The sequence below is a fragment of the Acanthochromis polyacanthus genome, chromosome 9 (assembly GCF_021347895.1).
Source record: "Acanthochromis polyacanthus isolate Apoly-LR-REF ecotype Palm Island chromosome 9, KAUST_Apoly_ChrSc, whole genome shotgun sequence".
Classification (NCBI taxonomy): domain Eukaryota; kingdom Metazoa; phylum Chordata; class Actinopteri; family Pomacentridae; genus Acanthochromis; species Acanthochromis polyacanthus.
In genome coordinates, this window is record NC_067121.1 from 11,868,405 (window position 1) to 11,884,070 (window position 15,666).

The 15,666-nt window shown below is 37.5% G+C and overlaps 1 protein-coding gene across 1 annotated transcript in view; it reads left to right on the forward strand.

Annotated features, from left to right (window-relative positions):
- Window positions 1–8,145, forward strand: part of myadmb (myeloid associated differentiation marker b) — a 9,580-nt gene extending 1,435 nt beyond the window's left edge. The window contains exon 2 of the mRNA XM_022203519.2: window positions 5,644–8,145. Coding sequence (XP_022059211.1) covers window positions 5,718–6,599 — 882 coding nt within the window. The 5' untranslated portion in view covers window positions 5,644–5,717 and the 3' untranslated portion in view covers window positions 6,600–8,145. The remainder of the gene's footprint in view (window positions 1–5,643) is intronic.
- The last annotated feature ends 7,521 nt before the right edge of the window (window positions 8,146–15,666 follow it).

Sequence of the window (15,666 nt, forward strand, 5' to 3'; positions counted from 1 at the left end):
TTGCATTAAGGTAAAGCTATCTTGTAAAATAACAGAAAAAAGTGTGAATTTTCATTGTGTAAAAGCAATTTTGACCTTTGTTTTTGTTTTGTAATTCTTTTTAGCATAGCTGTAAAAAAAAAAAAAAAAAAAAAAAGGAAGAGGGGTATAAAAGAGTTATTTTTTAAAAATGTCATATTCCAAATCAAAAATCAGCATTTTTACAAATTATAATTCTTTATTTACAATGTCCTGTTGTAAAAGTATAAATTTACTTTGCTGTATTTATATCAGATTTTTTTTATTGTTACTTGCAAGAAAAGTGATGTAGAATAGGGATTAAAAGCAAAACCTCAAACTGTATTTTGCATATTTTGCTGGTTTTGTCAAATTATAGACATTTTGTAAAATTACAGAAAAACAGCATGATGATTGCAAAAAATACACAAAACAAATAATTATTTGTTATTTTTTCCACAGCTAGCTGTAAAAGGACCCTGTTTTACTGTATTTAAATCTACATTTATATACAAAAAATCTTTTTGAAAAAAAGGTAATTTACATGTTGTTAAAAGAAAATTCGCATTTTTACAAACTGCAATTAGTTATTAAATCTGACTGTTTTACTTTATGAAAATCTGTCAAAAATACAATCATTTTACAGATACTGATGCTATGTGAATGAAAAACAATTACATAAAGACTGAAAAACTTTTTCAAAAAATCTCTGTTTTGTTAAATTACAGGTAATATCTAGAAAAATCACAAAAATATATTAACTTACATATTGGCAGTGGAAAAGTGGAAATAGCAGTCCACATCAAAAATCTGTATTTTTACAAAAAGTGCTTCGTTCTTTTACACTGTGGCAATAAAATTATGCTGTTTTACTGCGCTTATTTCAATTATTTTACAAGCAGTTGTTGTTCTTTTCACTATTATTGCAATTGGAAGACACAGAATTTCACCAGTTTTAACATATATCTGGCGTCTTTGCTACAAGACTGACGCCATGTTTTTATTTTACTGGTTTTTAAAATAATTTTACCATGAAGAGACAAAGATGAGAGCTAGAAAACATCAAATAAGTAGGTATAAAGGCTTTACTTTCTGTTTTATGTGATTTTAAGTTGATAGTTGAATACGATGATGCTACTTTCAATTCTGTGACACCAGTTATCAATATTTCCTTTACATTTCTAAGATAAAACAGAGAGTTAAACTATCAAAAGAAGCTTTTTTCCACAGTTTTACTATTTTCTCTCTCTCTTTCTCTCTATCTCCGTTTTCCACTCCTCTTTTTCTTTCCTGAATCGATTCCATCAGCAGCAAAGCAATGGCAGCAGTAGTAGTGACAGGGATTGATTTTTCCATAGTGACCATTTGATACACGTTCATTTTGACTGGTTTACATGAAGCATAATTGGTAGCTTGACTTTAAGGGCAGGAGAGGGAGCATTGAACCACGGGGGGGGGGGGGGGGACTGATGGAAAAGAGAGGGAGCAGCCACCAGGGCGAGGAGGGAAGGTACGAAAGGAAACGAGAAGGAAAGATGTTGACAAATGTGACAAAGTTGCCAGTTGTTCGGCAGCAGCCAGACTGCGGCACATCTGGAACACATCTGTGAGCTGGAAAATCTTACAAGAAATGAGGGAGGAGGTGAGAGACGGGGAGGAGTGGTGAAAGAGAGGGGGGCCCGCTGGTGACTCACCCCTCTGCTATTCCATTCCATCACCATGTTTAAACTGTGATGTCCTGTGGCCGAGGCGCAGGGCTTCCCCCGAGTTCTTACCCCTCTTCCCTCCCCCTCCCGGTGAGTCATCCTGCAGAACTTTCAGGGGTCTCCATTTCCACTTCCTGCCTCCCTTTGTCCTCTTTTATGCCCCTACCCTACAATCGGTTGAGCTTTTGGCCCCCTCAAAGCCTTGACCATTTTACTGCTGTTTAATGGGACTAATGTAAACCTTTCTCCTTGTTTATAACTGTCTGTCTGTGTAAACTGGGATGAAGGAGCTCAGCAGCTGTTGGAGCCAAGTGGGCGACGGGTGTCAGAGGGAGGACAGCCAGAGTGCACTGTGGGGAATGTTCATTACGTCTTCTGTGGCTAAAAATCTCCACAGCAGATCAGCTGCTTTCACGACTTGTAGATGAAATAACAAAATATTCTTGCTAGTCAAGAAATAGTTGAACTTTGATGTATTTATTGAGATGAGAAAACAAGGAAACACTAGTTCTTTGGTGCAGAACTGACAAACAAAAAGCAACCAGAGCTTGAATTTAAGTAAATACTCAACATAAAATTCATGCATTTAAGTTTATGCTTGAGTAAAAACACAAAGTACCAGCCTCAAAATACACTTGAAGTTCTAAAAGTTGAAGCATCTCATGAAAGATAGCATATTTCAGAATAATGTAGGCTACATAACAGGATTTATAATTACTGAGGCAATAATATGTTTATCATTTTTATGCTCAACCTGGTAAATTTGATTTAACTACTGTACAAGGTGTATTTGCTGGAGGAATGAATAAAGTCTGATCTTAATCTGACAAAACATCACAAGCTAAGTAAGCTATGCTAAACTAAGCTAACTTAAGGTAAGAGAAGGTAAGCTAAATAAAGATAAGGCAAGCTAAGATAAGAAAAGCTAGCCTAAATTAAGAAAAGATAAAATAAGCTAAACTAAGTGAAGAGAAGAGAAGAGAAGAGAAGAGAAGAGAAGAGAAGAGAAGAGAAGAGTAGTATGGATAAGAGATGCTAAGCTAAATAAAGAAAAGGTATAAGATAAAAACTTCATAAATGTCGAAGGAAATTCTTGTGCCAGATCTTGCTCAGAAAAAACAAAATTACATAGCATAATACAAGAAATGCAGTTCATAAAAAGTAAAATGTAACAAGCTATAATGAAGTTATATCTGCAAACTGACAAAAGTTGGTAAATAAATAGAGGAACAAAAAGTGCCGTATTTGTCTCTGAATTGTAGTGTAGTTTAGGCAATGTATAAACTAGCAGAGAAGATATAAGTGACTCAGAACTGTACTTGAGTAAATGTGCTTTGTACTACTGTGTCTTTATTTAGGCCATTATATACCAACGTCTTATAGAAATGCATCATTAGAGGAAGAAGAAGTCGTCATCTGTGTATCAGTAATGACAGCAGCCTCTTCAGAGCACAACAATGCAGCTGCACAACAGGTTCCGGTTTTAAGTCATTTGTATCAAGCAGAAAACCCCCAGATGTACCGTCACTGCAGCCGTTTCACAGCTGCACGTTCACTGCTGGGACCTGTTAAAAACAAAACTCATAACTTTTGGAAGTGTAGGTTTAAATATTAGATATTTGCTGCCATTTTCTTGGATACTATTTTAAGGATGCACTGTAAAAATGAAAGTTTTAAACAGTTCAATATTTTTAAAGAATATACAGTTATTCAACAGACTTTTGGTAAATTACAGGTAATAACTACTAAAATCAGTGGAACAAGTATTAATTTACATGTTGAATATAAAAAAACTGGCCAAAACTATAAATGATATTCCATCAAAAAAATCTAAAATGACACATTTTCCCCTATGCGAATCTGCAATTTTTTAAAACTTGTATTTGAAAGAAACTCTATAAATGTTATTGATTAAAAATAAATTGTAAAACTATTATTTTGCAGATTTTCTCTAAAATCACAGGGGAAAAATGTACATGTCGACTGTAAAAAACAAAACAAAAAGAAAAACACAGGTCAAAAATGTTCATAGTTTCCATATCAAAAATTAGTATTTGTACAAATAATTATTTGTTGTTCCATAATGTGTGATTGTAAAATTACCCTGTTGTTTAGTACCCCTAAATTATAAATCCGCTAAAATACATGCACATTTTTTACTAATATTTGCTGTTTTTTGAGTGAAAAAATATGTATATTAGGATGGAAATTTGGCAAATCATTTTAGCTGATATTTTAAATATTTTCTTGTTTTGTTAAATTAAAAATATTATCTAATAAAACCACTTTTTAAAATTTATTTTTACATATTTACTGTGGAAAAAATAAGCCAAAAGTGTACATAATGACCACATCAAAAATCTGTATTTTTGTAAATCATTTACAAGTAATTTGCTCTTTTACATTGTCACTATAAAACCACACTGTTTTAATTTATTTAAATCAGCTAAAACTAACAATATTTTTCACATATTTGTTTGCTCCTTTACAGTTTTTACACTTTGGAACTAAGTTTGTTCTTTCTGGCGCTTTTGCAAGATTTTCACACTGTTTTCACAAATGAGAGCTGCAACAAACCATCAGGCATAAATGTGTTGCTTTCTGTTCTAAATAAGTATTTTTGGTGTGAAGATGTTACTCCCTGCTCTGTGTCGCCAATTTTCCGTATTTTCTTTATATTTTAAAGGTGGGTATCAAATTATTTTTTTTATTATGCGATTTATTTCATTTGAGCAATTTACATTAGCCAGTTTAAAGATTTACAACATTTCAATACATATCTAGCTCAAAAAAAAAAGGAGTAGGCTGAAGCTAAAGCTTTGACAGGTGAATTATTGACAGGTGAATAAAGCTCTCAGGCAAAATATATTCCTAGAATGTTCTATGTAATTTCTTAATGGACCACATTAATCTCCTTCCATATTAAACATTTAATTCATAAGCAATTAAATTCAGACAACTGAAGAGACTAAAGGGTTTTGCTGCTGCAACATTTCTTGGTCTTGTACATGCACTAATGTATTTTCACTGCTGTAAGCAAACTTTATTACTGAGCCAGTTTGTGGACTTTTAGACTCTTGATGAGATACTGATACATCATGTTTTACCATTAAATCTGAAGTTGTTGCTTATGTACAAAGTGGTTTGCTTTCAGCAAAATATACACGCTTTGAAATAAAACTCCTATTGAAACCACAGAATTCATGAAAAGCAACAGCAATAAAAATTTTTTTTAAGTTTTCTCTTATCATTGGAAGAGATGCATTTACGTATAAGCTTCTTGCTACAGTGGGTGGACAAAATATTCCTGATTAAATGAGCTAAAATCAGACTTAAAGCTAAAAACAAAACACCCTGAGACCTAATCTTGTCTGGTGCTCTCAAATATGTGACATTGTACATTGATAGAGCTCAGACAAAACATTTAAGATACAGTTTCATTTAGAAAAATTTAGACTCCACATTGCTGCGTACATCAGGTTCCTGGGAGTGGAATGGATGAGGCGATCCCATGTTTAGAGCCTGACAACTCATTGTGGGGTCAGTGGAGGCTGAGGCGGCACTCCGATCGCCGAGGACGTGAACATGGAGGAATGTCAGAGTGAAACAGTCTGGACTTGGGAATGCTGCTAAGAGAGCAAATCTGAGGTCTGATAGGAGGCACAAACTACCAGAGAGCGAATAAATAAAGTGTTCAGCAGATGATTTGAGCAGATGTAAATGTGCTGTGACCACAGTGCACTCATTATGTGTGGATTCAAAATGTGTTTTCATGACTCGAGCTGTTGTTTCTGCCATTCATGAAGACACAATAACGGCATTGTGTCTCAGAAAATGGTACATAGGAGGAAGGAGACTGCTTGACTGTAAACTGTTGCCCTCACGTGGCTGCATCATGTACTTCTGCTGCTTACAAACTATTTTTGTTTTCTCCTTGCAGTTTTCTCTCCCGGGTGGCTGAGGAGAATCTGAAGAAGTGACCTTTCCTTTCATCATTTGTTAGAACCTCTCATCATGGCGATAGTCCTGCACTCCAGCCCCCTACTTTGGACCCGGCTGGCTGCCCTAGTCTTCTCCTGCGTGGCCTTCTCGGTGGCCGTGCACGGCGGCCGACTCTACCACGGCACTGGAGACTGGTGCATCTTTTGCTGGGCCTTCAGCTTCGCTGGTACCCTGCTCGTCCTCCTGGTGGAGCTGTTTGGCCTGCAGACCCGAGCCCCCATCTCTTGGAAGAACTTCCCCATCACCTTTGCCTGCTACGCCGCTCTCCTCTGCCTGTCTGCCTCCATCATCTTCCCCCTTTACTTCCTCAAAGGCTCCTCGAGCCCGAATGACACGCGTGACTTCCGCATCGTGTCCACCGTCTTCTCCTGCCTCGCCACTATCGCCTACATGTGCGAGGTGAGCATCAGCAAGGCGCGACCTGGTGAGGTAGCCGGCTACATGGCCACGGCACCCGGCATACTCAAAGTCTGCGAGACCTTCCTGGCCTGCGTCATCTTCGTGTTTGTCAGTGACCCCGTGGTGTACGAGCGTAACCACGCGCTCAAGTACTGCATGTCCGTCTACTGCATCTGCTTCATCCTGTCGGCGGCCATCATCCTGCTCTGCGTGGGCGAGTGCACTGGCTGCCTGCCCTTCCCGTTCGCCCGGTTCCTGTCCGCCTATGCCCTGCTGGCTGTCTTCCTTTACCTGTCGGCGACCATCATCTGGCCCATCTTCAACTTTGACCCCAAGCATGGTGGAAATAAAGACAGGCCGTACAGCTGCAGCTCTCAGATGGGGCTGTGCATCTGGGATAAGCTCATGGCCGTAGCCGTGCTCACTGGCGTCAACTTCATCCTTTACCTGGCCGACCTGATCCACTCCACCCGCCTGGTGTTTGTCAATGCCTGAGAGAAACACGAAAAAGAGAGCGAGTTAGACCAGCAGTATGCTCCACACTAAACTGAATTTGGCCATTTTAATAACTGAGCCGCCGTCAGATGCACTGCTGCAAGCAAATCCTAGTTAACTCTGGAGCTTGTGGATCATGACTGAGGCAAAAAACAACTTCTAACATGGCTTGATTTGTTGTTTGAAATGAAAATGGTTAGATTTTTACTGTTGCATTGTTACAAATAAACCACAGGAGAACCAAATATCGCCCAAAATAACCGTATCATGGTTGACCAAGAGAAGACAGCCGGTCGAAACCCATACTCTGTGCTCTTCAATCTTGTCAAATTCAGTTTTGTGTGAAGTATACTGCAACACTGAGGACCTTAAAGCGAGAAGAAGAAGGTCTAGGGCTATGTTTACACGTGCAACAATATTCCTTCAAATTACTGAGGTTTTCTGTTCATGTGTTTTTCTTTTTCTTTTCTTTTTTGAATCCAGTGACCTGAATAGACTTGTTCTGATCATCACAGACCTGATTGCTGGAACATGCTGATGCAACCCATTTAAATACACCTTTTTTTATTAGTTGTAACAACAGATCAGGTCCCATTTAATGCAGAAAACAGAAGATTATTTCACTTTTGTAAGGAATGTCTGGATATGAGTAGGCTATTGATATGTTCACCACAGCAAGACTCTAACAAGGACACAAGCTAACAACCAAAATACTATGTGCATGTAAACATAGTCTGTGATGGCAAGAGAAGAAAAACCAAAGAAAATGGTGGTCTATTATTATGTTTTGTAAGTTTTTTTTTTGCATATTGTATGTCATGTCAATGCACTGCTTTAAATCTGTTTTTTAAAATTTGATATAAAAAGACAGCTGAGTTTCATTTTTTCAACTGGCCATAGACAAAATGTAATAAAATAATGATTATTAGTAGTAAAGAGCTAAGATTACGTTAACTGTTGCTGTTGATGTGATCCAAGACTTTGAAATCTGAACTTTTGTTAAAATGGATTTCATTTAATTGACAATTTTGTGCTCCCAACAGTACACAGAGCGGCTACTAGAGTTGTGCTGTTCATCCGTCATTTTTACATGCTCCAAAAACAATCCCAAAGACTTGAAGTAGTGCTAAAATATTTTACATGATGCCAAGATGAATGCTAAGCTAGCTTTTGCTCCTGTTATGATATATCTGTATCTGCAAGCTACAATCAATGGCAAGAATATATATATATGGAAAGTACATATGCAAGAATGTGGGTTCATGGTTGAAGTGCACTTACAATTTGTAGTATTTTGTGTCTCCAAATACCAAATCATCTAGTAACACCAAACCATCGCCACTAAATTCAATGACTGTCAATTGAGTCTATTGGTTTTATACTGCTGTAGAAATACTCAGAGGACGTGATCAAAAAGATGCTTCTCTCCCTTTAGACGTTGTTACACTTCTTAACTTTTTTTATATTCCACTGTTCGCGTCTCAAGTGTGCAAACCACATCAGTGTTGTAGGAAAATGTAACCAATAAAACCACATGGTAAACAGATATGTGTGTGGTTGTGTTATGATTTGTTTTGGATAATGATCCCACATGGCCCACTTCCAGGATTTCATTTGTTTTGAAATGTTAGAGGCGTGACTGTGTCTCAGTGTCAGTTTGAAATATCTACATAGATATTCGAAACAGTGAAGTTTGGTCAAAAGTCAAAGTTTTCACTTATCCAGTGAAATATCTCAGCATCTACCAGATCAATTGGAATTGGATCAAACTACATTTCGACAAAACAATCCCAACTTCTAACTGATCATTCTTGATGACTCTAGTGCTTTGGACTTTTCATCTAGCGCCACCATGAGACTGACATTTGTAAATTTAAATAGAACTCTTGACAACTATTGGATGGCAGCTCCCCTTTGCATGGATTGGAATACTAAATGACCCCTTAAAGCTCGTGTCTGGAGTTTGAATCGCAGCGTCTCCCAAAACACTGTTGGTCCCTCCCTCTGATTTCGCCCTTTATTTGTGCACGCACGCAGTACATGAGAGGAGTGCCCGGAGTGCTGCAGCATCTTGCCTGTTTTGCTGTTTTCCACTCTTCTACGTTTAGTACATTTAGTAAATAATAAAGGAATTACGTTAGAATTCTGTATTGAGTCTAACTTGTCCTAATACCAAAATAACATGAATCTGCTAGGACGAACGAGTAAAGTTTCAATATGTCATTACACTCGTGTATCCCTCTCGATGACGTTGTTTATCAAACTTAGTGCATTTACGCGTGTATATGTGTTACATTGTTTATTTATTTCTATCTAGAGTTCAGAATTGCATGACTCCTCTGACGAAGAGTATGTCCCAGACACCCCAACATCTTCCTCCAGAGGTCGGGCATCTAAACGAAGCCGTCAGGCGGGCTATGGAGGCCGTGGTCGGGGAGCAATGCGAGCACCCCGAGCCAAAAAACGTCCTGCAATCTCTTGGCCTGACAAGCCGTGGGATTGGTAACTTTTCTGGAAGTCGCTGATCCCTGATGCTCTCTTCTCCACAAGCAAAACAAATGTGCGCGCGGTTGCGTAGTGCGTAGCTCACGCACCTCTGCATGAGCGTGCTTGCTGTGCGCGTAACCGTTGATTGACAGCATGACAAAGCGGAAGCTCGAACTTGATTGGCTAGCTGCCGACCGGCGCTTTTTGGAATAACATGGGGGTCTATGAGAGGAAGGCGGAGCTCATGAATAAATTTTCATTTCGCGTGATACTAACATTATATTATAGTATTGAACTAGACTAACACATTTAAGCTTTGTTAAACAATGATACATAAATTGAAAACAAACGGAAACTCCGGACACGAGCTTTAAGAGCTGCAACATTGTCCAATAATTTGCTTAGTAATGTCTTTTTTGCTTATCATTCAGCTGCAAATGTCACCTAAACGGAGATGGACAGCATGTTAAATATACCCATCATAATGACATCACCCATTTATCTGTGGATTTTGAAACCTCGAGTTTAGAACTTCACCATCTTTGTCATTTGAAACCAGATATAAAGAACAAGAAATTAATATGACAGCAAAGCGTACAATTTCTGTAGCAACTTGTGAATGATAAGCAGCCTTGCCCTGAAACATGCCCTCCTTTCGTGCCTATCTTATTCTAAATGGGACTAAAATGTACAAATCAAACATCATTTTGGGTTGAAGGAGAACTGAAACTAACAAATGAGACTATGAGTTTCTTTGAAAAACGTTTACTGAAGTTACAAATCAAGTGAGAAGTTCAATTATTGTCTCATAGACTTCGATGCACTTCCCCTTGGTACCACAGGAGTCGCCCGCTGCTGGCTGTTAGACAGAATGTAGGTTTCAGTTTCTTCTGCATTAGCTTCACATTCCAGATTTTGCGACTACATCCTTCTTATACAGTCCATGATTACACCTCATTATGTCGCTGTGAGCATGGAAATGTTAGTGTTTAGTTCAAAGGAGTTCTGACAGGGAGCTAAACTATGATGTTGATTTACACTAAAGCAAACGTGAGAATAAATGCCACAGTTTGCTTTCAACTCATAGTTTTGGAATCCATTTCTATTAAACTGTGGTCTTTAACTGTGCTGTGTGCATGCAAAAAATGCTCACAGATTATATAAATGAAGCTTCAAAAAGAAAAGATTGCTCGGTCTCAAAGTAAACGAACTATAAATCAGCATCAGCTCTACGCACACTATTTATACTCCCCTGTTTACTCTATCTTTCACCACACTGTCTGCTTTCTCCGCCTCTTCCCTTCCTGGCTAGTCTCCCTCCAGCACTGGACTCCAGGACAAGGACCAGGGACCTCCGTGGATCAGACCAGCTTTAAGAGTTTGGCTATGAACACAGTCATGTTTCAGTCGCCTTTGACTCTACGGCCCGGAAGGAGATGGCAGCGACGCCCAGTTCTGACACAATGACATGCCACTGAGTTTATTTTGCTTAAGAAAAGGGTTGAACGTTCTGCTATGGGAATGTGGCTTCTAATAGCCAGCAAGTTAAAAATTAGAGTATCTGTATCAACATGACTCACCCTCATTGGGACCAGACAGGGGTTGAGGTTTGGCTTACATAGAAAATAACTTTCCTTTTAGTGATACATATGACAAGAAAAATGAAGCAAACTAAAACTGAGAACATACAGTATGATGTAATTAAACAAATCCGAAATACTGACTCATATATCACTATTAAAGGGGGCATTTGTGCTCACTAGAGCCCAGAAGAAGCTTTAAAGTCTCACTTGTAGGATTAGAATGAAGCTAAAAATTGCGATTGTAAATTTTCAAGTTTAAGCTCATCTTGACTGTATTTGCCAGTGTTACCTCACAAATGTTGTTTTCAAATTCATCTGCTGTAAGCGGAAAGAGTGCGCTCACCTAAATTTAAGGCGTGTACCTACAAGGAGAATTTCTGACCAATCGCAACCAGGCAGAAGGCCAGGCCTGGTCCAGTATATGACATGGAAACTTTAAGTCTGCATGGTACAAACACAGAGGACAGACTTTTATTTTCTGGATTTCTAAATGAGCAAGGAGGCAAAGAAGTAACAATGAGAACAGTCCAGCAGATTTTTTAACAAAGGCACACAAAACAAACAAAAAAGACACATAAGTATTACTTTAATGCTACATATCTGAAGAAGAGCCTTAAGTCTTTTTATTCGTCACATGCTGGCTGCAAAGTCTATTGTTTTGATACAACAGATGAATTTAGATTGTAGTGCATGTTTATATATGGAGTTTGAAATGGTTCAGGTTTTATTAAAGACTTATTATAAACATGTGAGAGTGTTTATTAGGCAAATACATGACTAAAATTTTTGTTTGGCACTTGTTTTTCTTTCTTTCTCTAAGTTGTGTATTGCAAGTCTTTTGGGGTTTAGAACAAAAGCATATTAATTCATTCACAAAGCTACATTTGTTGAATTTCAGGGTGGAAGGAAGAATAGGTGTCAAAATAGTAGTAATCAGATATAGCAGAATTTGTGTCTAGTATAATTCTGTTTTCCAGCTTCATTTTCTTTATTTACACTACCATTCAAAACTTTGAGATCACTTAGAAAAAAAGAAAAGCAGTTTTTTCAGTGAAGATAACATTAAATCAATCAGAAATACAGTCTAGACAGTGTTAATGTGGCAAATGTCTATTCTAGCTGGAAACAGCTGATTCTAAATGAAAAGCCAAGAAACTGTGACTCGTCCTCATTTTACATCTCTGTTGTAAAAAGAAGAGCGTTTCTGACTTTAAAAAGGTCAAATTTAAAGCACTCAGCTGTGAGAAGCCCCTGAAAACAACTAGTTTTATATTTATCCATGATCACAAGACACTACAAATCTCAAGGTGCAAGAATAGATTATATAAATATGGTTGTTTTCGTGGCAGCATGTGTACAAACATTTTGGAACAGACGCAAACACATATATGGTTATATTTAGATTCTTTGTCATTTGCACTTACATAGGGATACAGAGGCCCATTTCAAGCAACCATCACTCCTGTGTTCTAATGCTGCATTGTGTTAGCTAACGGTGTTAAAAAGTTAGCTGATGATTTGAAAACCCTTGTGCAATTATGTTAGCACATGAATAAAAGGGAGTTTTGATGGAAAACATGGAATTGTCTCTGTGACCTCAAACTTTTGACTAGTAGTGTACATATGAAAAACTGTGATTTAAATGTCATCTGTGTGCATTTTAGGGTTCTGTATTATAAAACATATGAAATATAAATCCATTTACCTCTAAATATCATACATTCGCTGCTCAGATTACGTGTTTTGTTTTTCTCTCTTCCTACATAGTGAAACATGTCTGCTGTCTTTCTATTTCTATCTTCTTGACTTCATCAGAGTTAATTCTGGCAGGATTCAGCCTCTGTTGACATGAGGTTAGTCTGTCTGCTTTTGTTTCTTTTACCCCACTAAGCTCTGCTGCTGTTGGTTACAGTGTAAAATCTTGTGAGGGGCGACCTTTCTACTCTCCCTGAGTAACTAAATGAATTCTTGGCCCTCCCACTCTGACCCACAGGAAGAACAAAGACCGAGTCATCAGCACCATAATAGCCTGATACAATCTCAAAAGCCAGGCCACAGAAGAGAAATCTGCCTCGGACACAGCAGCGGGTTTCCACTCTCAGAGCGGATGTGTTGTTTGTAACCAAGAGTCAAGTGTGGAGCAACAAGCTCTTGATTGACAACATAATACTTAACTCAGAACATACGACTAATTAAAATAGAACCACAGATGTTGCTGAGCACCGATCCTCCAGTGGCCTGATTTGTAACCTCATCTCCTTCCGAGAACTTCAATACCAAACAGCTGTGCAAACTGTGTGTGAGTAATGAATGAAGCAGTTTTGTGAGCTCGTTCCTTAATATTTTCATTTTATTTTGACACATTTGTGTCCTTTGAACTTAAATTGACCCGTAGCTGTGTCGTAATTTGTTGCTTCCAGGACACATTGTCACGCTGTAAAATGATGACATTCCCATGAGCTGCAGGTTTTTTTTGTTTTTTTTTGGGGGGGGGGGTTTCTTTCTTAGTGCTTCAGCAAATGTTAGCCAAAACTGAGATGGAGAATATATATATACAGACATACATATACATACATATATATATATATATATATATATATAAATGTAGCCATGAGGACATCATTTGTCAATCACATAGTAGCCCCGCCCTGAAATATTCCCAACTTAATTGTTTATTTTACTCTAAATGAAAGCAGAATTTATAAAATCAACATCATTCTGTATTAAAGCAGACCTAAATCTAGCAATTAAGATCATACATGCATTTGGAAAATGTTTACTAAGACTACAAATCAATGAGAAGCTGAACCATTTTCTTATTGACTTCTTTACAATCTGACTTCTTTTGCAGCCATGAGAGTCGCCCCCTCCTGGCTGTTGGACAGAATGCATGTTTATGTCTCAAATCCTACATTCTTCCTGTACAGTTTATTATTTACTTGTTGCATGTGTTTGAAAGGGCAACTTCATCAACTCTAACCATAAGGATCAGTTTATCATCATGTGAGGCAACAAAATGTGGATTTTTAAGGGTTATGTGTCGAATGTTGTCTTGGATGTTGGTCAAGAAACCCACAATTGTTCCTAAAACCATAATTTGTTCTCTGTACATTTCTGATTTCATGGAGATAAAACAATCAAGAAATCACTTTGTGATTAGTGAGCTTTGGAGATGCTGTTTGTGCGCACTTTCTTATCTTTATCCCAAACTAAGCTAACTAGCTGCTGACTGTAGTCTCATATTACAGGACGACATCAAACCCCTAGCAAAAAAGCAAATCGATGCCAAATTCTTCCTTTAAATCCGACTTTTGATACCCTCAGATTGCCTGAAAACTTGTTGAACTTTGTTGTTGTTACATTAGTGAATACCAAAAACAGACACTTTCCTCTAAATCCTCTCTGCAGTTGCAACAACAACTTCTGCTCAGGTAGATTTCCCACATAACATAACATTGCTAGGAATAAAGATGGTCATCTCGGTCTATAAACCGTTAGTTCTGTGGAAGTTCTAATGTGATCTGTCTGTACTGTCCATTACAGAGCAGTGCAGTCGCCAGTCCAGAGGCCCCATCATCAGTAAATTAGCATTAGGAGGCAATTACTGTGTTGAAACTATGATTCTCTTTTACTTATAGTGGTGTCCAGCCATTCAGATGCTCTAGTTTTGGTGTAATTACTCAGATTTGGAAGGATTTGTTTCCAAAATTTCCATCCAAAATCCCAAAACACTGGCGGCGAACGAGATGTTAATGATGTTCACAGTTCATAAATTTCATTAGGGCTGAATTACCATCCAGGAAAAATTCCCTAAAGGCCTAAGTTCAATTTGGATCATTTCTGTCTTTGTAAATAAACTTGTCAAGTGACTCTGCATCAAAACATTTTTTAAACCCTTTGTTGTTTTAGATTATGGTGATTTTCATTTGCAATAAAGTTGTTTTTATTAATTATTGATTGTTCAGTGTCTATTATAGTGACAACTGTATGGTTTCTCCTTAACATATTCCCATGTTTTGTTTTATTCTGAAGACACTGATGGGCTTTTTCAACAAGAAACAAGCAAATATTCACTTTTGAGAAGCTTAAAATTGCTCCACATTAATGTTCTTTCTTTCTTTGTTTTATTCAGTTGATTACTCGAGCCCTGGTTGGTTCTTTGGAAATAATGAAACTGGCATTAACAGTAAAAAATATATTCTGCAGAAGAAGAATAGCATGTAGGAAAAGTGGTAAAAGTGACGTGTAATGATTCTGGAAACAGATGCTCCAGAATTTTCCAAGCTGCAGTGCAGGTCATTCTGCTGGTCAGTCCAAATTTGGTTCAGACTGAAAATATCTGTACAACATCAAGGAGGATCGTAAAAGCTTTTGCAGACATTAATGTGTCCCAGTGGATGAATATGACATACAGAAACAGAGCTGGTGAACATGGAGATTATACCTGCTGAGCATCAGCATTTTCCCTGCCAGCACATTACTACTTTAGCGTTTCAACATTCAAATGTTTGAGCACACGGATAAAGTCACTAACGTGATATTTCTATTGCTATAATCTGTGTTAGTACAGCTTATATTAGTGCTCGTTGTATAATCACTAGTGTTAACATGATTATTGTTGGTGTCAGTTCCAGTGTTCGAGCAGGATTAGTTTTGGTATTTGCACTGAAAAAAACACAGTGTGTATTCCACTCTAAAAAGTCATTTAAGGGACCTACATGGCTGCAACTTTTATAAAAATCTAATTTATCAACTTAAACTATTTTTTAGTTAAAAATATTATTTGATAGGTTGTGTTGACATAATAATGTTGCATTAACTTAATATTGTACATAAACCGAACTGAAATTTTTGCATTAGTTCAATTAAAACTAAATTTGAGTTAAGCTAACCTAATAAAACTGGCTTAATTTTTCTTTATTTTGAGTTCATGATTTCAAGTCCCCTCCTCTATATTTTAACATACCTGGATAATTTCTGCAACCTGGCCCCAGATA